This window comes from Geotrypetes seraphini, chromosome 1, assembly GCF_902459505.1.
Source record: "Geotrypetes seraphini chromosome 1, aGeoSer1.1, whole genome shotgun sequence".
NCBI lineage: Eukaryota > Metazoa > Chordata > Amphibia > Gymnophiona > Dermophiidae > Geotrypetes > Geotrypetes seraphini.
Window position 1 is genome coordinate 214,395,631 of NC_047084.1, and position 27,219 is coordinate 214,422,849.

General features: G+C 43.8%; 1 protein-coding gene across 2 annotated transcripts in view; it reads right to left on the bottom strand.

The window, feature by feature from the left end:
• OCIAD1 (OCIA domain containing 1) overlaps positions 1-27,219 on the bottom strand; it is a 126,877-nt gene that overhangs the window by 68,353 nt on the left and 31,305 nt on the right. For both annotated transcript variants that reach the window (XM_033945863.1, XM_033945874.1), the window contains exons 4-5: positions 23,986-24,033; positions 6,337-6,466 (exon numbers count right to left, since the gene is read on the bottom strand). In XM_033945863.1, coding sequence (XP_033801754.1) covers positions 6,337-6,466; positions 23,986-24,033 — 178 coding nt within the window. The remainder of the gene's footprint in view (positions 1-6,336; positions 6,467-23,985; positions 24,034-27,219) is intronic.

Sequence of the window (27,219 nt, forward strand, 5' to 3'; positions counted from 1 at the left end):
GGTGGTGGACACCTGGAATGTGCTTCCAGGAGAGGTGATAGGGCAGAGTACAATATTGGGTTTCAAAAAGGGATTTGATGACTTCCTGAAGGAGAAAGGGATTACAGGGTATAGATAGAGGGTTACTATACAGGTTACTTCAGGATTAGGGTATAAACAATTTAGGTGGTGGAGAACATACAGGTCATGGGGGCCGCCGCAGGAGCAGACTGCTGGGCACAATGGACCCCTGGTCTGACCCGGCAGAGGCAATGCTTATGTTCTTATGATTGTATAATTTTAGTACTGCATGTGAACCGCCTAGAACTATGTGGTAGGGCGGTATATAAAAAATAAAATTATTATTATTATTATAGAATCAGAAAATAATATTAAATATTGAACTAAGGCCAGTACTGGGCAGACTTGCATGGTCTGTATAAGGCCATTTGGGGAAGGATGGGCTGGAGAAAGCTTCAATGACTGGGAGGGTATAGATCAGGGATCTCAAAGTCCCTCCTTGAGGGCCGCAATCCAGTCGGGTTTTCAGGATTTCCCCAATGAATATGCATTGAAAGCAGCGCATGCACATCGATCTCATGCATATTCATTGGGGAAATCCTGAAAACCCGACTGGATTGCGGCCCTTAAGGAGGGACTTTGAGACCCCTGGTATAGATGGACTGGAGTAGGTTTTGACAGAGATTTCAGTAGTTGGAACCCAAGCATAGTACCGGGTAGAGTTTTGGATTCTTGCCCAGAAACAGCTAAGAAGAAAACATTTAAAAAATTTAAATTGAATCAGGTTGGGCAGACTAGATGGACCATTCGTGTCTTTATCTGCCGTCATCTACTATGTTACTATGTTGAAAAAGATATTCTTCTAGCTGTAGCCATACTACTTACTGTCTCAATTAATTTTGCTAAAAAAGAAATGTTAATCACAAGTCTATAATTTGAGCAATTGGTGTCTGAATTACCTTTCAAAAGAAGAGTAAAAATAATATGCCCTCTGGTCGTGCCCTGCAACTGCAAACCGCCAAACGACGTTCCTACTCCCACTACATACCGAGCCACTGGAATCGACTGCTCCTTCAGATCAGATCCCTTGAAGGACTCCTCAACTTTAGGAAAGCAATAAAAACAAACCTCTTCACCTAACCCAGGGGTAGGGAACTCCGGTCCTCGAGAGCTGTATTCCAGTCGGGTTTTCAGGATTCTCCCAATGAATATGCATGAGATCTATGTGCACGCACTGCTTTCAATGCATATTCATTGCGGAAATCCTGAAAACCCGACTGGAATACGGCTCTCGAGGACTGGAGTTCCCTACCCCTGCCCTAACCCCTGCCCTTGACTGATGGACTACAAAGAAATGTACATTGGTACCAGAACCCATTATGTGTCACCTAAGGAAAGCAAATCCAACCTATAAACTGTCTCTTTGTCAATTAGGATAAAACTTGTTCTTGAAAACTTGCACTGTAGAATAACCAGGGCAAATTATAACCAGTAAACTGTATATTAGTATTAGACCCTAAATATGCACCTATCTAGAAAAAACTTGTATCGGAAATGTGTACTGAAATTATGGCTAATCTAGTGTAAATTGTAACCTGTTAACTATATACATTACATTAGAGATTTCTATTCCGCCATTGCCTTGCGGTTCAAGGCGGATTACAAAAGAATTACAAAAAAACGTATTACATGAAGAAGATGTCTGGTAATTTCTAGAGGAGATAAGGAGTAGATACTATGTATGTTAAACTTGTAACCCATTCTGGGCTCTTTGGGGACAACAGGATAGAAATTGAAATAAATAAATAAGCACAGTTCCCTCAGACAATAGTCAATTTACTAAATAAGATCAGAAAGGCTGGCAGATCTTTCAAAATCCAAGCATGAAATGTGTCAAGGGCAATTAGCAGACTTCTTTACAAGCTTCAAGAACAAAGCTTGAAAATGAAGATAATTCTGTCTTACAATGCAAGGAATGGTTATACAAACATTCTAAATGCTTCCAGTAATTTAAACTGTGAAAATATTGCCAAGAAATGGAAGATTTTCTTCACTGACTGTGGGACATTAGCTTCTAGAATATGTTGAGATATAGATCGATATATATTAAGTAAAGAAGTGGGATGATAATATCTAGCACAGTCAATATAGTCATATCATATTAATTTACATCTTTGTAGTATGCTATCTATTATGTCTTTAAGTTGTTTTTCTTTATATTAGAAGAATGGGCGGCGAAATGGCAGATGAAGTTCAACATTGAAAAATGTAAAGTATTACATGTGGGGAGCAGAAACTCGAGGTACAACTATACAATGGGAGGGATGTTATTGAATAAGAGTACCCAGGAAAGGGACTTGGGGGTAATGGTGGACATGACAATGAAGCCGTCGGTACAGTGTGCAGCGGCTGCTAAGAGAGCGAATAGAATGCTTGGTATAATCAAAAAGGGTATTACAGCCAGAACGAAAGAAGTTATCCTGCCGTTGTATCGGGCGATGGTGCGCCCGCATTTGGAGTACTGCGTCCAATATTGGTCGCCGTATCTTAAGAAGGATATGGCATTAGTCGAGAGGGTTCAAAGGAGAGCAACACGTCTGATAATAGGTATGGAAAACCTGTCATATTCTGAGAGATTGGAGAAGCTGGGTCTCTTTTCCCTGGAGAAGAGGAGACTTAGAGGGGATATGATAGAGACTTATAAGATCATGAAGGGCATAGAGAGAGTAGAGAGGGACAGATTCTTCGAACTTTCGAAAAATAAGAGAACAAGAGGGCATTCGGAAAAGTTGAAAGGGGACAGATTCAAAACAAATGCTAGGAAGTTCTTCTTTACCCAACGTGTGGTGGACACCTGGAATGCGCTTCCAGAGGACGTTATAAGGCAGAGTACGGTACTGGGTTTCAAGAAAGGATTGGACAAATTTCTACTGGAAATGGGGATAGAGGGGTATAGATAGAAGATTACTGCACAGGTCCTGGACCTGTTGGGCCGCCGCGTGAGCGGACTGCTGGGCACGATGGACCTCGGGTCTGACCCAGCAGAGGCATTTCTTATGTTCTTATGTTCTTATGTTCTTATATTGGTTGGGTTGTTATTGTTGTTAGGTGCCATCGACTCATCCTCGAGTCCTAGCGACTTGATGAATTGCAGATCTAAAAAGAAATTGGTTTTGTGCTAGTCTGGAAAGGTCTTAAAGCATCATCCCCATGGTTGTTTTCAATGTGTCCAGCCATCTGATTGCAGATTGCCTTCTTCGCCTGGTTCCTTCAATCTTCCCAAACATGATGTCCTTCTCCAGTGATCTCTTTCTCCTGATGGTGTAACCAAAATAAGACAGTTGACACTTCATCATTTGGGCTTCGAGTGACATAGCTGATTTGATCTCTTCCAGAATCAATTTGTTAGTTCTTCTGGCAGTCCACGGCATGCCTAAAATCTTTCTCCAGCACCAAATCTCAAATGAGTCAATCTTCTTTCTGTCTTGTTTCTGTAGTGCCCAGCTTTCGCATCCATAACTGACCACTGAGAAAATGAGTGGACAAATCTGATCTTTGTTTGGAGTGTTACCTCCTTTCCTTTGAATACTTTGTCGAGTGTCTTCATTGAAGTATGACCAAGTGCTATTCTATGGAGTATTTCCTCTCTGTTAGCAGCTTGTTTGCAAAAAAGAGCCCAGGAGATTGAAATCCTTTACAACTTCTATTCTATCGTTTCAAGCTCAAAATCTTCATCATATTCAGTGTTCATGATCGTCATCTTGTTTATGTTCAATTCTAATTCCATGTTATGACTTTCGGCTTTGACTTTTCTCAGTAGATTCAGCATATATTATTTACTTCTAGTGATGAGCGTTGTATCATCTGCTTAGCATAGGTTGTTTATATTTCAGCCACCAACTTTGAAACCGACACTCTCTTCTTTCAAATTTTCTTTTCTGAAGATGGTTTCACTGTACAGGTTGAACAGATAAGGTGACAAGATGCATTCTTGCTTGATGCCACGTTTTATTAAAACCAATCAGTGTTACCGTATTCAGTTCTCACTGTAGTTTCTTGATTTTCATATAGGCTGTCTATCAGCTGAGTTGTGTGTTTGGGAATTCCCATTTGCACTAGAGTTCTCCATAGTTTATTGTGATCCATACAGTGAAAAGCTTTGCTGTAGTCGATGAAGCAAAGGTATAGGGTTTTTTGGTATTCTTTACTCTTCTCCAATATCCAACAACAATAATAATAATAATAATCATCATCATAAGAGACATTATTGCCAATGTTAGATGGATATATTGGTTGGGTAGATTAAAAAATATTGATTAAAATGGAGTGTATTTGCATGTATACACACATACTGTAGAGCAGTGATTCTTAAACTTGTCCTGGAGGACCTCCCAGCCAGTCAGGTTTTCAAGATATTCCTAATGAACATGAATGAGAGAAATTTGCATGCTTACGACCTATTTTTTTTTTTTTTAATATTTATTTATTTATTGAAATTTTACATAATTCACAAGAATATTCCTCTTGTACAAGTAAAGCAGAAAAGAAACAAATTAAATAAACTCACAATTAGAGCAATCAGAAAAAAAAAATAAAAAAATTCATTTTTTCTTAGACCACTAACTCAGGAGGGGGAGAAGATGAATATATTGAAGAGATAACAAGCATAAGTAATAACTATATTCTTGAAAGGCTTAACAGTCTATAACCCCCTCTTTTCTTCCTACTCTTAAACATTCCGGGTAGCAAGATTCTTTAAATCTAAAAAGGTGCGTAACTGTTCTGGTGCATAGTAGACATATTTAACACCTTGATATTTGATTAAACATTTGCATGGATATGCTAATAAGAATGTCACTCCAAGGGTCAAAGTCTCTACTCTCATTGCTAGGAATAATTTTCTTCGCTCCTGCTTTGTTCTCGTGACGTCTGGAAAAATCCATACTTTCTTTCCAAGAAACATTTGTTGAGGATTTCGGAAATATAAACGCATAATTGCATTCATATCTTGTTCGAAAACAAAAGATATGAACATTGTGACTCTCTCTGTGGATTCGGAAAGAGTAGTTTCTAATAGTTCAGTAACATTTAAAGCGTCTATTGTCAAACGTTCCTCTGCCCCTGGGTCGGTTCCTTCAATTTTCTTTCTCGGCAAATAATAAATTCTATTAAGTGGAGGTATATGTTCAGGGGAAAACTTTAATACTTCAATTAAATACCTTTCCCACATATCTATAGGTGTAACCCCCAAGGCCTTCGGAAAAAGTTCAACAGACGCCGATTCAATCTTCGGTTGTAATTTTCTATTTGTTCAATTTTTTAACTCAAAATTGTTCTTTCCTTTACTTAAGACCTATTTTATAGGTAAATCTTGCTCATGCATATTCATTTGGGATATCTTGAAAACCTGACTGGCTGGGGGACCCCAGGACAGAATTAAGAACCACTGTTGTAGATCATAAGAAGCAAAATGGGGTAGAACATAAGGCCATGGCCCGATCAGCTTTTTGCCTAAACAATATTACACAGTATCGCAATCTATGTGCCGTGGCACACTAGTGTGCTGCACGAGATTTCAGGTGTGCCACAAGACGCCAGGGAGAAGGAAAGGCACCAGCATTTGCTGACTGCCTATAGGACATGCATCTCGCCGCAAGAGGCACATCCTGTAGGCAGCTGCCGCCAGTGCCTCTCCTCCTCCCTGGCATCTCTCCTCCTCTCTGCGCCTCTTCTTTTTCAGCACATCCCACTGACGGCTCAGGGCCCCATCTGTGCGTGACTTCATCATGGTGTTGTCCATGCACTTCCAGGAGCCATGGCCACCAGTTTAGTGTGCCGCAGCTCGTAAAGTTTGCAAGACACTGCAGTATTAGTAAATAAGAAATTCTGGCCATAGGGATAACATTAGTTTGTTCCTTCCTCTCCCCCACAAAAATAAAACCCAAAAAGATACCCTCTTGCTTAGTACAGAGAAAGAATGTATACTTTTCAAAAAATAAAATGAGCACGCTTTCATTGTTCTTCAATTATTTGCATACTTAAGAGTGACTTCACAATTGGTAGCCACAGATGAGTTACTTTGCTTCTCATTCCTATTCTCAACCTAATCATTCTCTGTATGGGGATCTATGGACCATACCTAGGCACACTGAATATTTGGCATTATCAAGGCATCAATCAAACTGCAGAAAGCAATCAATAGAGTATAAATTAAAACCTTCTCTCCCCCTTTCTTTTCTTTCGTAAACTGGATACATGTACCACTGGGCAGATTACTCTGCAGCTGTGGCTCCAAGAACCTGAAATAGTTGCTGAACTAAACCTCTCTAGACTTACTGTGATGGTAAAGATCCATAGCCCTGTCGAAAAACTTCTCCAAGAGGGGAATTCTCCAGCCTTTTGAACTTTTCCTGGCAGGTTTTCATGTAGGATATTTTGCCTGCTATGTATCCACAGGCACCAGCAACTTAATGGTTAAGAGGGAAAAAGAAGTAAAATTTTAAAAAGATCAGACATGTACATAAAGAAACAAACCATATCAATATTGCACAGTACAGAGAAACTCTCTTACCAGAGGCAGACGGTCTGCAAGAGACTTCTCAAAAGAATACACAGCTTTCATAATTTTCCTGCTTTGTATTTGTCAAACTATTCAATAAAGTTTGTGACTGGAGGCATTTTTTTTAGTTACGGTGCCTTGTTAAAGTCTTCACATCTCTGTACATTTTTTTACATTCTGCTGTCTAAAAAAACATAACTCAAAAAACATTACACTAACTGTTTGTTTCATTAATCATGCGGTTTTTGATTATTCCTCTTGTCAGAATAGTTCAGACCCTTTCAAGTTGACTGTGGACTACAGTCTTTATGTCTTGGCACAGATTTTCTATTGGATTTATATCTGGGAGTTTGAATAGGTCCCTCAAGGACATTTAATGAAAAGATGTAAGCTCAATACAAATAAACTTTCTTCTTGCCGATACATTACACTGTTGTTTATGCTTTGTTCTTAGGATCACCATCCTGCTGAAAGACTATGGCAAACTGGAACAGGTTTTCCTCCAATTACCAGGACTTTACATCATCTTCCTTAATTTTCACAAGCCTCCCTGCCCCTCCAGTTGCAAAGCATCCCCACATAATGCAGCCACTACTGCCCTTTACTATTTAGGGATTACATGTTTTATGCTGCACACTAGTCTTTAAGCCCGTTACATTAACGGATGCTAGAATAGATGTGTGTCTTTGTGTTTCTTTTTTTCTCCTTGGCTGCTTTCTGTCTGGTCTTTTCTTTCTTTCTGTCTCTCTCCCTCCTGCTGTCTGCCTTTCTTTCTGCCTCTCTCTTTCCTTGGCTGTCCAGCCCTTCTCCCTTCGTTTTACCTCCCCCTGTCCAGCAGCACCTGTTCCCTCTGTCCAGAAGCAGCCCTTCTCCCTTCGTTTTACCTTCCCCCTGCCCAGCAGCACCTGTTCCCTGCTCCCCCTGTCCAGCAGTAGGGCTCCCTTCCTGTTACCCCCCCCCCGTGATAATCAGCATCTGTTCCCTGCTCCCCCTGTCCAGCAGCACCTCTTCCCTGCTCCCCCTGTACTGCAGAACCCTTACCTGATTCCCCTGTCCAGCATCTGGCTGTTTAGAAGAGGAGGACAGACAGAAGAGCAACAGAGGGCCTTACAGTACTCCCTGGCTGTGGATAGGCGTGCTGCTGCCTGGAGAAGCTGAAAGCAGGGTGGCCCGCGCTTAGAGGTTGCTTGTGTGAGGAGCGTCCGGGATCGCAAGCAATGTCCAACGTTATTTTGGCGACCGTTTAATTCTGTGCCGGATGTATTTTTAAGTTGAAAGCTGCCGCGGAGGATCAAACAGCATTCCCTTTCCCCACCCCACTTCTCTGTGCAACAGCAGTGGTATTTCCCTCCCATTCCACGTCCCTGTGCATCAGCAGCAGCATTTTCCCCTACCCCTTCCCTTCCTGCGGTCTGGCCTGCTCTAGTAGTCTTTTGCTGTCCCCCCCTTCCCGCGTTCTGGCTGGCTCCTGGCAGCTCCTCTCGCAACCGCCGCCTTCGTCGGAAGCCTTCTCCGACGCAGGTGCAGCTCGCCCTTACCGCGCCATCTGCCTGGCCCAGAAGTGTTATTTTTGCTTGCTTCCTTCCGCCTCCGGCTGCCCGAAGATTTTAAAATACCCGGACCCTTCCCTTCATGCTGGGGTGGAGTTTGTTTCAGCAGCAAATCATTGTCCTGGTTCATATATCAGGGGATCAGGTGCTGCAGTGGAGGCACACTGGCCTGCTCTGGTGTTGGCCAGCAAGTGCAATTGCTGATGGTGTCTTCTGCTCATCCCTGGGTCCTTGATCTGGCAGCAGTAGCGGCATGACGTAGTAAGCGCGCATGTGCACTCTTGCCGGCACAGCGCGACAGATCAGGGATCAGGGAAGCACGGGGTGAGAGTGCGCATGCGTGCTTAGCATTTTATTATATTAGATATCACTTTTTACTGAGATCATAAAGTTCAACTTTTGGTCTCATCAGACCTCCAATTCCTTCACCCTATCGGTACAGTGTCCCCTAAGTGTTTCTTTGCAAGTCCTATGCTATATATCATATGCATTTTGTTTAGGAGTGATTTCCTTCTTGTCATCCTCCCATACCGGTCATGTTTGTGGAGTAACTTTAAATGAACCACAAATAGTTTCAAGTAATCTTTAGTCCTAGAGTGACCCTTTCTGCAGTTTCCTCAAGCAAAGGTGACAGCGGGAAGAGGTTATGGTCTTATATCCCACAAAATCCTTCTGTGGTGAAGTTCTTGGCTTTAAGTTTATCACATACTATCAAACCCAAGTCCCAGTCCTCTTTCGTGCACAAAAGTTCTTTACCCCATAAATGGTATCGTTCCCTCAGGTTTTTGCAGCTCAAATGCACAACCTTGCATTTCTTAGCATTAAATCTTAGCTGTCAAATTTTTGGCCATTCCTCAATCTTTGCTAGGTCCTTCCTCATGTAATCTACACCATCAGGGGTGTCTACACTATTGCCGATTTTGGTATCATCCGCAAAGAGGCATATCTTACCTGACAGCCCTGCAGCAATATCATTTATAAAAATGTTAAAAAGAACAGGCCCAAGAACAGAACCTTGAGGCACACCACTTGCAACATCCCTTTCCTCAGAGCGATCTCCATTGATCTGTCTCCTTCCACTCAACCAGTTCTTGACCCAGACCATCACTTTGGGACCCATTCCAAGGGCACTCAGTTTATTTATTAGACGTCTGTGTGGAACACTGTCAAAAGCTTTGCTAAAATCTAAATACACCACATCTAGCGCACTCCCTCTATCCAATTCTCTAGTCACCCAGTCAAAGAAATTGATCAGATTTGTATGACAAAACCTATCTCTAGTGAATCCATGTTGCCTCCGGTCATGTAATCCACAGGATTCCAGAAACTTCACTATTCTCTGTTTTAAAAGCGTTTCCATTAATTTGCTTAACACAGAAGTCAAACTTACTGGCCTGTAATTCCCTACTTCTTCCTTACTTACACTTTTGTGGAGAGGGACCACATCTGTCCTTCTTTAGTCCTCCAGTACCACTCTTGACTCTAGAGACTCACTGAAAAGGCCACCAGAACTTCCCTAAGTTCCTTCAGCAACCTCGGATGTACACTACTTGGCCCAATCGCTTTATCAACTTTTATTTTAGCTAACTCCTCATGAACACAACCCTCTGAAAATCAATCAGGGTCTACCACTCCTCCATCCCTATTCATGTTTGTCTTCGGTGGTCCCACTCCTGACTCTTCAGCCGTGAACACAGAACATAAATATTTGTTAAGCAATTCGGCCTTTTCTTTATCAGTTTCTACATATTTATCTCCTTCACCTTTGAGTTTTACAATGCCACTTTTGCACTTCTTCCTATCACTAATATATCTAAAAAATGTCTTGTCTCCCCAGCTATTTTTCCTTCCATTTGCATCTTTGCTTTCCTGGCTACATGACCAGCCACTCTTAACTCTTCCAGATATTTTTGCCTCTCTTCCTCTTTCTGTGATCTTTTGTAGTTTATGAAAGCTAACCTCTTATTCCTGACCTTCTCAGCTACTACTTTTGAGAACCAAAGCGGCCTTCTTTTCACCAAAATAGCAGAAGGGGTAGTAAAGGTAGAACTCTTCACATACCTAGAAAAATTCAACATCCTAAGTGAGTATCAATCTGACTTTCGCACGGACCACAGCACCGAAACCATCTTAGCCACCCTTCTTGATCATCTCCACACGCTCTTTAGTCAAGGCTCTAGTGCATTGATTATACAACTAGACCTAAGCAGTGCCTTCGACCTGGTCGACCACACTATTCTCCTTGAATGTCTGACACACATTGGTATCTCTGATCAGGTCCTCAACTGGTTTCAGGGGTTCCTAAAAAATAGATCCTACAAAGTACACCAGAACAACGCTTTCTCATACAGCTGGGGAAACACCAAGCAGCCAAGATGAACCCATGGATCGCCCAAATGATTCTCGAGGCCCCTACTTACCTCGACTTCAGAAAAACACTCAAAACTTACCTATTCAACAAACAAGCCCCGTAACGCCCCCTTTCCGGAACTACCTGGCCACACGTTCGACCCACTCCCCCCCCATTATTGATCGCTGTCTTCCTGCTCCCCTACCCGCTTCCTTCTTCATCAGTCAAGTTCGGCTAAAGTTGTTGTAAATCCAATAAATTGTGGTAAATCGGCCCATTCGGCCCTTCCCCCCCTCTATTGTTCGCTTTCTTCCTTCTCTCCTTCCCACTTCCGCTTCCTCAGCCATGTTCGGCTGAAGGTGTTATAAATCCAATATATTGTTTGTAAATCGGCATGTCAATGCAGATCCTAATGTAATTGTTGTGAACCACCTAGAACTCGATGGGTATGGCGGTATATAAGAATAAAATTATTATTATTAATTTCCTCTTACTTTTACTTACTTGCCTTACAATTACTTTACTTACTCGCTTTTACAATTACTCCTTTCAGTTTTGCCTACTGCATTTCCACTCCTTCCAGATGTTCCCATCCGGACAATTACTTGATGTAATCCCCATTCGAACAAAGTTAGTTTTTTTAAGTCTAGAACCTTAACTTTTGAATGAGCCCTCTCTTTACCCATCTTAATATTAAACTGTACCATGCAGTAATAACTGGATGCCAGATGATCCCCCTCTAACATCAGAAACATTTTCCCCATTTGTAAGCACTAAGTCCAGTATGACCCCTTCCCGCGTGGGTTCCATTACCAACTGCTGGAACAGTTCTCTTTGTAGAGAATCCAGGACCTCCCTACTTCTAGAAGACCCCAGAATAGGGATATCCCAATCAACATCTGGCATGTTAAAATCACCCATTAGTAAAACTTCCCTTTTTTTTAGATATTCTGAATGTCTACTATTAAATCTCTGTCCACTTCTTCTGTCTGTGAAGTTGGCCTGTATATCACACCAATGTAAATATATTCACAATTCCCTCTTTCCAAATTGATCCACAGTACCTCTTCCTTGCCCTGCATATCCTGCAATTGTGTGCCTTTAATATGATCTTTAACATATAACGCTACTCCCCCCTCCTTTTCTTCCAATCTTGTCTTTCCTCAAAAGATTACAGCCAGATATAACTACATCCCAGTCATGGTTCTCTGTGAACCATGTCTCCGTAATCGGCACTATACCTAACTCATCTTCTTCCATCACAGCTTCTAGATCCAGAATCTTGTTTTCCATACTTCGAGCATTAGTATATACTGCTTTCCAGACATTGCCCCCTTTTCCAATCCGTGTAGAGGTATTCAATGTAGAGGGCTTATACTCACCTGGGGGCTTTGATCACACTGCCCCATTACTTCTAGTTTAAAGCCCTCTTCAGTAGACTAGCCAGCCTGCTGCCAAATACACTTCTTCTCTTCTTTGACAGCTTTTTAAATCAGGATCTCAGTTTTACAATCGATTCTCTCGCCCCTCTGCAAAGCTACTCTCTCTCTCATGTTTCCTGCTGTCATATCTTTTATGCCAATCTCTCTCTCTTATTTCTAGTTGTCTTCCTCTCTACCTTTGCTTTCTTGCTACTCACCTACCCTGTTGTTCTTCCCCTTCTTGTTCTTCTTTCCTATCCATTATTGTATTTCCTACCCTCCTCTCCCTTTGGCACAGTAAGTCCTATATGTCCTTTGTATGTTGTAATTTTTTTTTTTAAACTGTGTTAATCACTTAGAATTTTGATTAAGTGATTTATCAAATTTTAAATAAAACTTGAAACATGCACCCCCATCCCTACTGGGCATCACTCTAGATACTCACTTAACCATGACTGACCACACAAACCTACTAGTGAAGAAATGCTTTTACATGTTGTGGAAGCTAAGAACTATTAAAAAATACTTTGACACAACATCATTCAGATTACTGGCGCAGTCGCTGATCCTATCTACCCTAGATTACTGCAACATCGCCTACCTGGGCATCCAAAAAAAAAAAACAGTACAAAAATTAAGATTAGTGCAAAACACTGCAGTTCGCTTGATCTTCGGACTGAGAAAAAAAGACCACATTAGCCCCTATTACAAGAAATTACACTGGCTACCTGTGGAGGCGCGAATACTGTTCAAATTTGCTTGTATCTGCTTCAAGCAAGTCTGGGGCCTAGCACCTTCCTACCTGCAAACACACTTCACTCTACACAACCCCACACGTACAACCAGAAACAAAAACATCTTTGCATACCCAAAGATCACAGGCTGCAAATACAAATCCTTCCTAGACAGAACCTTCATGTTCCAAGCAAACAGACAGCAATCCTGGCTGGGAAATCACATAAATAAAGCCAGGCAAACCTACAACACATTCCGAAAATCAATTAAAACCGTTCTATTTGACAAATTCCTTGCTTAATGAGATCACCTCTCTCAGGTTTGCTTTTTTTTTCCCCCCCTTCACCTTATAACCCCATTGTATTATGTAACATCTTTCTTCTCTCATGTATTCTTTCACCATGTTTCTCCAATTCATGATGTAACTTCCTTCTTCTTGCATTTTGTAATTCCCTGATTGTCCAGCCTTCTTTCTATGTGAACCGCCTAGAAGTCAGTTTGACTATGGCGGTATAGAAAAATAAAGTTATTATTATTACTCAGCAGGCCTTGGAAAATCATCCCATGGTCCAGATAGCTAAAATGCTCTCGCTGACACTGTCCAAGTAGCCACACATTCATCTCCAGGATGTGAGCTTCTCTGCCCTGGCCTTTACCCTCGTCAGGGAGGATGGACAAGAATACCACCTGTGCACCAGTCTGCTTCACCTTCTCTCCCAAAGCCACAAAGTCGCTTTTGATAAGTTTGCAGGGGTATCTGGCAGTATCGTTTGTACAACATGGATGAGCAGCATTGGATAATAGTCATCAAGCTCGATGAGTCACAGCAGGCTCTCTGAAACATCTTGGATTTTGGCACCAGCATACCTCTCGTGACATCATGCTTGGTCTGCCAATGGAGGCTTCTGTACCCCTCAGAAGAGAACTGCCAACTACCACTACCTTATGCCTCCTAGTGGTCACGGATCCAGTAATTTTTGGGATTTCAAGCTTTGGCTCTTCCTCTCCTTGGGATGCTGACATCTCCTCCACTTCTAGGACAGCATATTGGTTCTTCAGTTCAAGGGTTGGGAGAGTGACTACCAATTTTGAAGTGTTCCGTAATCTGAGTCCAGCTGCTTTTCCTCAGCACAGCCTCTTCTTCCCTACTGCTGGAAATCTTTGATGCCTCATGAACTATTTCATTGATGTACCTCTCATTCTCATGGATGAGTCTTGCCACCTACTCTCTCAGTTCCTTTACCTCCTTCATGAGAGATTCAAACTGAAGACAGCTTGCACATGGAACCACTCCCTCTGCCAGGGTAACATTTTCTGTCTGCACAGAGATAAAAGTTGTAACCTGAGCAGCAGCTTTGATGATTAGATGTTTCTCAGCCATACTGTGGTGCAGAAGTACTTACTAGTGCTGCTTGATTCAGGAAAAAAATTTTGATTTGATTCAGACTATTGAATTGATTTTTCAATTCGATTTTCCTGCCCAAGTGGGTGTTTTTTTCAAAAATCCTGGTGGGTTTGTTTTATAGCCTCTTCACCCCCTTTGCCTTCTCCTAACCACACTGGCGCTGTGGTGTAAACAAAATAAACAAACAAACAAAAAAGACTTTTCCTCTATCTGTTAAATCCTAGCTCAAGTTTGCAGTCTAACATCAGCTCTGGCAGGATACACGTTTCAAATCTGACATATTGTAATCACAAAACAGAAAATAAAATTATTTTTTCTACCTTTTGTTGTCTGGTCATTATTCAAATCTTGTGGGTCCCAGGCTCTAGTTGTCTTCTGATAACTTGCTTGCCAGGGTCTCCTTCTTTCTCTGTGCTAACCATCCATCTTCTATTTCTGTCCTCCCCTTCCATTTCCCTTCCCTCCCCCGGAGGTCTGGCATCTTTCCTTTTTTTTGTCTCCATCCACAGATCCACCTTTTCTCAATTACCTTTTCATCCAGCATCTTTCCCTCCTTCCCCACCACCCCAGGGTCCACCATCTCTCCCTTTCTTTTCCCAACTACCCTCCTATCCAGTATCTCTATCCCCCCCTCCACACATCCCTTGTGACCAACTGTTCTCCCTTTCTGTACCTTCCCTCCCTAAATCCCATTGTCCACCATCTCTCTCCCTCTTCTCTGTTTTTAGACCCATTATTTCTTCCCCCCCAAAGTCCAGCATATGCACGTCTCTTTGAACCCCCCCCTTCCTTCTCTCCCTCCCTCCGTGTACTTCTACACCAGGGCCCCCCTCCCCTGAAGGTCTGTCAGCCATGAAGGCCTGCACTACCCTCCCTGAAGGCTTGTGCCACCATCCCTGAAGGCCTGTGCCACCACCCCTGAAGGCCTGCACCCCACCCCTGAAGGCCTGCCTCCAACCCCTGAAGGCCTGCACCAGCACCAGCACCCCCCCGGAAGGCCTGTGTGTTCCCCCGACCTCCCCCATTTACCTAATATCAGCAGCCTGCAGAGAAGATCGCCAGTGCTCGTGATCTTTGCAAGCTGCCATAGGTCTTCAGAGCTGTCTTCCCTCTGCCGCAGTCTTGCCCCTCCTCTGACATCAGAGGCAGGATCACAGCAGAGGAAACAGTTCCGAAGGCCTATGGCAGCTTGCAAAGATCGCTAGCACCGGTGATCTTCTCTGCAGGTTGCTGATATTAGGTAAATGGATGTGCGGGAGGCCAGGGGGGAAGTCGGACACCAGCACTTCCCGACTGACCTTCCCCCCTCACCCTCTAAAGCAGGAGCAGCAGTGGCCAGCCAACAAGAGGCAGCACTGCCACTCCTGCTTTAGGGGGCAGGGTCACTCACTGAATCGGAAGGACGATTTTTTTTGTTTTTATATCAATTCAAATCGATTTACCCGAAGTGAATCGGTGAATCGATTTGAATTTTGAATCGGGCAGCACTAGTACTTACAGCTGGAAGAATAAAGAAATGGCAGAAAAATCCTATCAAATTAATTCCCTGTTCCTGGTTGGCTGAAGAGCCTATAAATCAAAAAAACTCTGCCTTGGGGTAGGCGAGAGGGAATTAAATTAACACCAAAGCCTTTCTTCAACAGCTATTTGAGCCCTAATCTGATATTATGCCCTGAATTGCAACCTAAAACACTAATCTAGGCTAAAACACTGTTTTGTATTAAACCCTAACAGAAACTCTAAAGGCTACACTATTACCTAACTGATTTTGCTGAGTTAAAAAACAGAGAACTACAATGATATAACCTACTGAAACTCAAGTTTACCTTTCCCAGGCAGTGGTTCACACGTTGGTTTGAAAAACTATCTTTAATTCTAAGCCTCTACAACCTCTCTGTTAGAATCAGGCTTACTGAGGGTTAGGTACTTGGCCAGTATTCCTCCCCTCAAGGGTCACCTGTGGTGTCTGATCTCTTAAGAAGGTCCTCAGAAATATGATTCAAGTCAGAACACAGTCCCTGACATTTAAGACTGATATTTAAATATTTTTGTAGAAAGATTTCAGAATATACTCAAGGAGACTTTTGTACCTAAGAAAATTATAGAAAAGATACTTCAGCTGAAGCAAGGAATTGATGACAATAAGAGTGCAAAGAACCTTATGTAAACACGATACCTCATAAGGGGCAATGCTGATGATCCAGCTTCTATAGTTAATAAGATATAATGTCTATGGATGGTCAAGTATATATTTAACCCTTTAATTGGCAGATGGCAAAACGGCTGCTTTATGTAACTTGATGGTGAAAAAGAGCAACAGTGCCAATTACACAGGCACTTGGAGATGCAGATCTCCCATAAGAACCATAGAAGACACTTGTTGCTTCTGAGCAACAATGCCAAATAAAGAGTTAAACAACAATAAAGGGCTATTCAAATATATATTTAACATTTTTCCCTATAACAGAAACATATTTAAGCTGGAGGAGACTGTGTGCTATTTAATAAAGACAACAGTATTATGACAGGAATCCCGCTAGCTCCACTGCAGACATGGGGGAAGATCCTGTAGGTCCCATTAGAAACCCTGTCAAGAGTACTATGAAATATCCTGAAACTAGAATACATCCTGTACACAGACTTAGTCAGGAGCCTGCCCATTTTAGAAAGCCTAGAGTTCCAGCTGACAGCAGGAGTGCAAGGCTGCCTCACTGACCCACAGGCATTGTTCACCAAAAGCCTTCGGGAACAGTACATTGAAGCTTTGCCTAAAATGTCCAGGGGTGGATCAGGAAGCAAGGAGGTAAAGATCTTGCCCAAGTGGTAAAAATAACTGTAAACTACCTTGATGCAAGTGGACCATACCCTGGGACGGAGGGGAATGCTAGAACTCCAAGTAAAGCAAAACAAAAGAAACCAACACAGACCGTGCTAGGTTTGGTACGCATGACAACATTTTTTGGATATAATCATTTTATTGATGTTTTTATATATGATTTTATGACTTTTATTGAATAAATTCCTGCACCTTGTACATTTTCTGAAGTTTTGTTTTTTGTTTAGAACCCCAAGTAAAGCCTTCCCTGACAGTGAGGTGAAGCGAGTGGCAGCTCTGGGTATATCACCTAGGTTGCCCCTTGTTAAGCGAGCAGGGTCTAGGAAGGAGGCTACATGTTATAAGTGTGGGAAAGCAGGGCATTTGCAAAATGATTGTAGATTGCCTAGGGAGGAGGTCCTAATGGGAGCAGGTGTGGTAAAGAGTTTTCTCTACAAACACCTAGTCCAAATAAGAGGGCCAAATAGTAGAGGCATTACTGGACATGGGGGCTAGTCAGTCCATGGTTGCTATAACCTGGTGGCGGGAGGCCATAAGGGGCCATCCCGAACCTCCAGTGGTTGGACAGGTGGGGATTAAATGTGTCCACAGGGCCACTGTACATTATCCCTTAAGAGAGGCTAAGGTTAAATACCAAGAATGTCTCCATAAGTTAAAGATATCTGTGGTTCCCTGGGCCCCATAATCTGTGATTTGGGGGAGGGATTGGAGGGGGATGAACTCGTTGTTAGCCTGCAGAGAGGGCTGGGTTCTACTCGGGCACAAATGCGGCAAGCCGAGGAAGAAGGGAGGAATCCTCTGGGGAAGAAGCCTCTCCCTTTCCCTTCCAGGAGGAGGTCTTTGGTGAAAGCTCTCATACTCAATCCAAGAGACCCCGGAAGAGTAGAGAACAATTGAAACGCCAACAAAGCCAAGGGTTGCAGGAGGCCTAGCAGGCAGGCTGTAAGCCATGGTGGGCTGTATGCCATGGTTGCCTGTTGATATTTTGGAGCCTTTTCCTACCTTTAAGGAGGAACAATATTGTGACCCTTCCCTGAGGGATGGATGGCAATGGGTGAGCCAGGGCCTGGAAAAAGGTGTCAATTGGGTGGAGAAAGGGTTTGCTCTATAAGGAATCCCAGAAGGAGGGGGAATCAGAGGTATTGGAACAACTGGTGGTACCAAAAGGGTTTCGAAATACAGTCCTCCAGATTTCCCATGATCACCCTATGTCTGGTCATAAAGCCCAAGAGGCTACCTGTGTTCAAGTATCTTTGCGGTTCTACTGGCCGGGGATGGGACAGGATATGGCTACCTTTTACACTTCATGTCCCTTTTGCCAAAAGTTAGCACATTACTGCCCGAGCAAAGCTCCCTTAATACCCATCCCTACTATACAGTCCCCTTTGAGTAAGGTGGGAATGGATATAGTTGGTCCCTTGGAAATTACACCTATAGGGTACAGTTATATTTGTGTGGTAATGGACTTTGGGACCAGATTCCCATGGGCTTTTCCATTAAGAAAAATCTCGACCCAGAACATCATAAGTGAATTGGTCAAATTATTCTGAATGGTGGGAGTTTCCTTGTGACGTCCTCACCGATCAGGGCAGTAACTTCCTTTCTCATGAAATGAGGTGCTTCTGGGAATCCTTTGGGGTATGCCACCTGAAGATGGCTGTCTACCATCCCCAATGCAATGACCTGGTGGAACAATTTAACCAGTTCTTAAAATGAATGTTGCAAAGACTGGGAAGGAAATGCCTGCGTAATTGGGACCTGTACCTACCCTTTATCCTATATGCTCCCAGAGAGAAGGTCCAGAATTCTCTGGGGGTGTGCCCTTCGAAATGAAGTTTGGAAGACCACCTAGGGGCTTGTTGGATCTGCTCAGGGAAGCCTGGGATCCCCAGCATGAGCCAGCCTCAAACATTATTTCCTATCTGAAGATGAATTTGGAAACCTTGAGGGAAAGGGGACATCAAAGTCTGGAGTGAAGCCAGGCCCGAAAAAAGCTATATTTTGACAAGGGGTCCAAAGTCAGGCAGCTGCAGTTTGGCCAGAAAGTGTTTGATCTAGTCCCTGATGACCCTCACTGATTCCTGGCTCAATGGAAGGGACCCTACATCATCACCCAGCAACGTACAATGGTAGATTATGAGGTACAGGATCTGAAAGGGCGTTGTAAAATGTATCAAATCAACTTTCTGAAGCCATGGAAGGAGCGGAAGACCTTGACAGCTCGGGCCACAACTAGAGGGCCTTGTGTAAAAGGTGGAGGTTACTGTTAACCCCAAACTTACCCGGAAACAATCCCATGAGGTGAAGCGGTTGGTAGAGGAATTCCAGGATGTGCTATCTCCCATTCCAGGCCGCACTCTTGTTACCCATGAAATCCAAATCATACCAGGGAAGGTGGTAAGGGTACGGCCTTATAGGATGTCAGAGGAACAGAGAGGTTTGCCCATGAGCTGGTGAGAGATGCTGTGCCTAGGGGTTATTGAGGAATCTTGCAATCCTTGGAGTAGCCCCATTGTGATTGTCCCAAAACCAGACAGAACCCGGAAATTCTGCATAGACTTCCGCAAGGTAAATAAGGTTTCTGCAATCCACACCTTCCCAATGCCATGGGTGGATGACCTATAGGACAAGCTAGGAATGGCTCAATACCTGTCATTTTAGATCTTTCTAAGGTATATTGGCAAATCCCACTGACTAAGGAAGCCCGACCCAAGATAGCCTTCCAGTCTTCACAGGGCCTGTATCAATTCCGGTGCATGCGACTTCATGTCAGTGAGCCATGAACAAGATCCTACATGGACAACAAGCGCATGCAGCAGCTTACAGGGCTGATGTGGTAATATTTCCCAATTCCTGGAGGGAACATATAGGACACTTATGGGAAGTCTTAGAAGCATTATGGAGGGCGGGATTCACTGTACATCCAAAGAAATCCGCCATTGGGTAGAAGGAAGTGAAATACTTGGGATATGTGGTTGTAAATAATAATAATAATAACAATTTATATACCGCAGAACCGTGAAGTTCTATGCGGTTTACAATGATTTGAAATGTTACAGATTGAATGGAATAAACAAAGTACAGACTTAGTGATTGATAGTTCTAGAGATCATTTGTTGAGGACTAAAATTGTATAGGTTGGTTTCCTAAATATTTGAGGAACAGATGTGTTTTTAGGCGTTTCCTGAATTCCCTATAGGTAGTAGGCATGAGTAATTGTTCTAGGTCTTTACCCCAGAGTGCTGCTTGATGTGAGAAAAGATGTTGGTGATGACTTTTAAATTTACAACCTCTAACCGATGGAGAAACAAAGTTCTGGTGTGAGCTTCGTTTGTGTCTGTTGGTTGTGAAAGAGAAAAGGTCTGTTATGTATTTAGGGGCTAAGCCATAAAGTACCTTGAAGCAAAAACAATCAAACTTGAATTTCATACATGCCTCCATCGGCAGCCAGTGTAGAAGTCAATAGGAAGGTGTTATGTGATCAAACTTCTTCAGTGCACAAAGTAGTCTAACCGCTGCATTTTGTACTAGTTGCAATCGTTAGTGGACAAAGTACAATGCGTATGGGATTTTCCTTTACCAGAGTCCAAGAGGCAGTTAAGGGGGTTCTTAGACCTTGGGTATTACCATTGCTTTGTCCCTAGTTTTGCTACTAGAGCCACTCTCCTTACCAACATACTGCGCAAAGACCACCTGGAAAGGTTGCAGTGGGACCCTGAAGGGAGATGGGCTTGGCAAGACCTTAAAGAACAGCTTGTGTGAGGAACCAGTTCTAGCTGGTATTGATTTTCAGAAGCTGTTTGTGTTACAGATGGATGCTTTGGGGTCTGATTTGGGGGGGCCATACTTTCCCAAAAGTGTGTGTGTGAGGGGGAAGGGGGGGAGCACTGAACATCCTGTGCTGTACCTTAGCCGGAAATTGCATGCTAATGAATGTAGCTATGCCACGGTCAAGTTAGAGTGTCTGGCAGTGAAGTGGGCCGTGACCAGCCTGAATCATCACCTCATTGGACGGGCTTTTACCCCAGTCATGGACCATGCCGCTCTCAGGTGGTTGGATTCCATTAAGAATAACAATATTCGACTTACCTGCTGGTACCTAGCTCTCCAGGATTATAAATTTCAGGTGTTCCTTGGACCAGCGAAACTACATATTAATGTTGATATCCTATCTCACTTGTCAGAACTTTCTTCCAATAAGCCATCTCTTACCTGGGGTAAGATTTGGGGGGAATGTGATAGGAATCCCGCTAGCTCCACTGCAGATATGGGGAAGATCCTGTAAGCCCCATTAGAAACCCTGTTAAGAGTACTGTGAAATATCCTGAAACTAGAATACATCCTGTGCACAACCTTAGTCAGGACTAGATTTCCAGCTGACAGCAGGGCTCTTTAAGAACGTATCTATCCCTGCTAGGAGAGGGCAGGGCTTCATGCCAAAAATACCATTTCTTGAGCTTCCCTCTTCAGAGAGGAGGAGGGTACAGCTGAAGCACGAAACTGAATGAAGGCTGGGAAAGAAGCATGCCCTTCCAGCAACGTAGGACACAGAACAAAGCAGTTCCCCCTAGAGTCTAATGATTATGACATGGAGGAACTAGTTGAATGTAATGCTGACCCAGGTGCAGAGAGGCTGCAGGAACAGTGTCCTATGGAGTATATTCAGGATTCTGATTTGCCTGACTTCGAGGAAGAATATATGGTCTGTGAATAGGCTACAAAACCAAACAGCTTATTTGTGCTTGGAGCTTTCTTTTTCTATTTTGTGTTTTTCCTGCATGAGAGTTTGTGCTGGTAACGTTAGTGTGATGTGTCCCGCCACCCAGTGAACTGTGGAGAGAAACAGCATTTTGGCTTTGTTATTTTGTTTGGAACAGTGTGGGCTCTGCTTATGGCATTGCTGAGGGAGTGGAAAGGAGAACAAAAGTCTGTCTTTGGGAGGGCGGCTAACACTTGTGGTATACGGGCTATTTCCACCCAGCCTGCTTGGGAACCCTGGTTCTACCTAAGCAGTGCAACAGCAAGAGCCAGTGTTTGTGCACTGATAGAAAAGTATTTTGTTTTGATTAAAGCCCAGGAATAGACTATACCTGTCTGGCAAGTTGAGTTGTTCAGAAGAAAAGTTTTTGAGTTTTGAAACTTGTTTTACATGACTGTTTGTGCTTTGGGAAGTTTGGAAGCCTGGAACTCAAAAGTGCTGATAGCTTCATTTGAGAAGCCTGAACATTTTCTTTCTTGAATAAAAAGATGTGTGCAGGGTGTAAAACCCTAAAGATTTACCTGGAGTTAAGGGTAGAAATTATATCCAGAGCAAAAGTACTTGAATCTTATGAACCTTTATTTTCCATAAGAAAGAGCTATTTTGACCAAGAGACTTTACTGCTCGTGCCACATTTGACCATTCTGACCAAGAATTCTTTATTCACTATTAAAAGTGTTTTGGTTTTCTACTAGAGAAGTCTGTGTGCATTTTTGGGGAGGCACTGAGAGCAGTGTTCCATAAACCTTTTCAACTCTGGGACAGAGATTCACTGGGGTAGTTAGGCCTAAGCAGGATCCTGTCCCACAGTATGCATACTTGTACATGTTTATACCCCTGCATAATTTCATAATAGCTATTTTCTTTGTGTAAAACATGCTTTACACATGAAAATACTTTATAAAATTACCCCCCAAAAGTGTTGATAACAATTGTGTAGTAAACTTGCAGCTGGTGCCTGTAATGCAGTGGGGTTTCCTATAGACACATCTGAATTAGCCTAAAGATATCTAGTGGAGGAGTGGCCTAGTAATTAGGGCTGCAGCCTGAGCACCCTGAGGTTGTAGGTTCAAGTTTAGCACTGCTCCTTGTGACCCCGGGCAAGTCAATTAACACTCCATTGCCCCAGGTACATTAGTTAGATTATAAGCCCATTAGAACAGATAGGGAAAATACTTGAGCCTGAATGCAATCTGCTTAGGCTATAAGAAGTGTATAAAGGGAAAGGAAAGGAGAAAGGGATTGGGACTTGTATTAGAGAATAACACGGGGAAAAATTATGTCCCCGTCACCGCCCCGTCCCCGGACCACCATCCTCTGCACCGCCCCGTCCCCGCTGTCCCTTTCACCGCCTCGTCCCCGTCTCTGCTGTCCCCTTCACCGCCCTGTTGTCTCTTTCACCGCCCCGGCCCCATCCCCGTCTTCTCCTTTCCATCCCCCCACCCCCAGCACCCTTCATGCGGTCCAGCAGCTCTCTCCCACCGGCCAGCTGTGCATTTCCCTTCCTCCCTTCTTTTCCCTAACCTTTTCTTGTTAAAACGCACGTTTTCTATAAGGCTAGGAGCTGTATTACAGCTGGAGCCTTGAAGTCGTGCCGGCTAGAAAAGTCTCCTCCGATGCAACCGGAAACAGGAAGTTGCGTCAGAGGAGACTTTTTCCAGTGTGCAACGCGACTTGACTTCAAGCCTCCGGCTGTAATACAGCTCCTAGCCTTATAGAAAATGCGCGTTTTAACAAGAAAAGGTAAGGGAAAAGAAGGGAGGTAGGGAGATGCATGGTCGGCGGGATAGAGTGGGCTGCCGCTCGTTCACCGCATGTTCCAGATGGTTCACCGCCCCGTGCTACCATTCACCGCCCCACGGGGCGGTGAATTGCCTTGTCCCCGAACTTGCAGTGACCATTTTTTTTGGTCACCGTTTTGGTGGGTTACCCGCGGCTAAACGCGGTTATCCGCGGGTAACCGCCACCGTGTCATTCTCTAACTTGTATACCACCTTTTTGTAATTTTACAATCACACTCAGAGCAGTTCTTACATATAGGTATTTCAAGCATTTTCTCTATCTGTCCTGGTGGGCTCACAATCTATCTAATGTACCTGGGACAGTGGAAGATTGAGTGACTTGCCCAGAATCACAAACAGCAGCACAGGATTTGAACCCACAACCTCAGGGTGCTAAGGCTGTAGCTCTAATCACTACGTCACACTCTCCTCCACTCCATTGAATGTTAATATGTACAGCGCTGTGTACACCTTTTAGCACTATAGAAATGATAAACAGTAGTAGCAGTCTGTGCCTCATATCAAGATCTTGCCACTTAACTCCAGAAAGGACACAAGAGAAGATGCAAAAAGAATGTTGTCAACTTACATGCAACTTTTGGAAAAGAGCCAAACCTGGAAGACGTGGTCAGTGTTCCTAAAGATAAAAGGAGACTTTATTAACCTATAATAAAATTGTAATGAAGCATAATAGAACATTGTACCAGGTAGCACATTTGTGCAATTTTTAAAATGTGAATGAGTTTTCCTCATTATTGGTTTTCCTAAGATACAAGCTACACCTTCTTACAAATTGGCCATCTCTGTGCAATTGGTTTTTAACACATACACAACAAAGTTGTAGATACCCATTCCCTGGAAGTGACCCACATATACACAATTAATTTCAAGCAACAGGAGATATTGTGTTCAGTTTTGGAGACCGTATCTGGTGAAAGACGTAAGAAGACTTGAGGCAGTCCAGAGGAGGGCGACGAAAATGATAGGAGGCTTGCGCCAGAAGACGTATGAGGAGAGACTGGAAGCCCTGAATATGTATACCCTAGAGCGGGGGTCGGCAACCTGCGGCTCCAGAGCCGCATGCGGCTCTTTTCCACCTTTGCTGCGGCTCCGGTAGTGTGTCACGCAGGCATGCAGCTTAAGTCCGGCGTCGCGGCGGGAAATAGCCATGCTGAGCAGTGAGCTCAGCACATACACAGATGAAAGCCTTGCTTGCTGATTGGTCCGGCGGCCCCGCCCCGCCGTGCCGCCGGACCAATCAGCAAGCAAGGCTTTCATCTGTGTAGTGCTGAGCTCACTGCTCAGCATGGCTATTTCCCCCGCGACGCTGGACTTGTAAGGTGCCTGAAAAAGAAGTCATCCTGGCCGGGGTCGGTATCATGCTCCGGAGATCTACAGCCTTCCTATCTCCCTCTCCCTTCTACCTGCTTCCGGCCACATCCCCTGCTCCGCGGCTCTCTTCGGCAACTCAGCAGCAGCTTCTGACGTCGGGGCCTACCCTCTGCGAGTCCCGCTTGTTTCAACTTCCTTTTTCCACAAAGGCGGGACTCGTAGAGGGAAGGCCTCGATGTCGGCAGCTTGTCTTGATCACCGCTGCTGACGAGTTGCTGAAGAGAGCCGCGGAGCAGGGGGGTGTTGCCAGGTGCAGGTAGAAGGGAGAGGGCCAGATGCAGGACTCGTGGGTGAGGGAGGAGAAGAGAGAGAGAAAGAGAGAGGGGAGGGAAACAAAAGGAAATATTTCATACTGGGCTGGGCCGGAGTGGAGGGAGGGTGGAAAGATTCTAGCTACAGGGTGCAGTAACAAAGGAAAAGGGGGGAAAGCTGAAAATGGAGATAGTGACACAAAGAAGAGAAAGGGTAAGCAGGACCTACTGAATAAGGATAGAGATACAGAGGGGACATGAAGAGGAGGTGAAATAGAGACATAGAAGTAATGCTGAAAAAGTGTGTAGGGGGGAGATAAAGACATTGAAAGGGCAAATGGTGAACATGGGGTAAAGACAAGGACAGAGACAAATGAAGATTCTGAAAAAGTGGTGAGATAGGGATATAGGTGAGATGGACACAAAGAAGGGTGATGCTGGAAAATAGGTGGAATGGTAATTCTGACAAACACAGAAGGGAAATGCTGGATCAAGGAGAGATGGGGCTCAGGCTGGATGGAATGAGGAGAAATGCCTTGTTGGCCCGGAACTTCCTCTCCTACGTCAGAATTGACGTCAGGGAGCGGAATGCTGGTCAGCGCGACGCTTCTGCAGGGAAAGCTTGGGACGGCGGTGGCTTGGGGGCTGTTCCCCGATGGCGGTGGCAGCAAACCGAGTGGCTTGGGGGAGGGCATGGAGAAAGAAAGAAAGGGGGCAGACAGGGAGTCAGAAAGAAGGGGGAACAGGGAGACAGAAAGAAAAAGTTGGGGGAGAGAATGAGGTCTGGAGGAGAGGAAACATACAGGAGGCTGAAAGAAAGGAAGAAAGATTGGATGCACAGTCAGAAGAAGAAAGTGCAACCAGAGACTCATGAAATCACCAAATAGCAAAGGTAGGAAAAATGATTTTATTTTCAATTTAGTGATCCTGTATATAGCATTAAGATAAGAAACAATATATGCAGTGTTAGATTTGTTTTATAATGGTTTTGCGGCTCCAAGTTTTTTTTTCTTTTCGAAAACGGGTCCAAGTGGCTCTTTATGTCTTAAAGGTTGCAGACCCCTGCCCTAGAGGAAAGGAGAGACAGGGGAGATATGATTCAGACGTTCAAATACTTAAAGGGTATTAACGTAGAACAAAATCTTTTCCAGAGAAAGAAAAATGGTAAAACCAGAGGACATAATTTGAGGTTGAGGGGTGGTAGATTCAGGGGCAATGTTAGGAAATTCTACTTTACGGAGAGGGTGGTGGATGCCTGGAATGCGCTCCCGAGAGAGGTGGTGGAGAGTAAAACTGTGACTGAGTTCAAAGAAGCGTTAGGATGAACACAGAACATTTAGAATCAGAAAATATTAAAGATTGAACTAGGCCAGTACTGGGCAGACTTGTACGGTCTGTGTCTGTGTATGGCCGTTTGGAGGAGGATGGGCAGGGGAGGGCTTCAATGGCTGGGAGGGTGTAGATGGGCTGGAGTAAGTCTTAACAGAGATTTCGGCAAGTTGGAACCCAAGCACAGTACCGGGTAAAGCTTTGGATTCTCGCCCAGAAATAGCTAAGAAGAAGAAAAAAAAAAAAAAATTTAAATTGAATCAGGTTGGGCAGACTGGATGGACCATTCGGGTCTTTATCTGCCGTCATCTACTATGTTACTATGTTACTATGTTAGGAGATAGTTTTGGTTTTTTGTACTTGATATATCACCCTTCCTGAAATGCATAACAGGGTGGTTTATATAAAAACATCAAAATAAGAACATAAGAAGATAAGAAGTTGCCTCCACTGAGGCAGACCAGAGGTCCATCTCGCCCAGCGGTCCGCTCCTGCGGCGGTCCATCAGGCCCATTGCCTGAGCAGTGGTCCCTGACTAGCTCTATAACCTATCTCTACTCCTATTCCTATAACTTACTTCTACTCCTATCCCTATAACCTACCTCTACACCTATCTATACCCCTCAATCCCTTTGTCCTCTAGGAACCTATCCAAACCTTCTTTGAAGCCTTTAATGTGCTCCTGTCTACCACAGCCTCTGGAAGCACATTCCATGTATCCACCACTCTCTGGGTGAAAAAGAACTTCCTAGCGTTTGTTCTAAACCTGTCCCCTTTCAATTTCTCCGAGTGCCCCCTTGTACTTGTGGTTCCCCTTAATTTGAAAAATCTGTCCCTGTCTACTTTCTCTA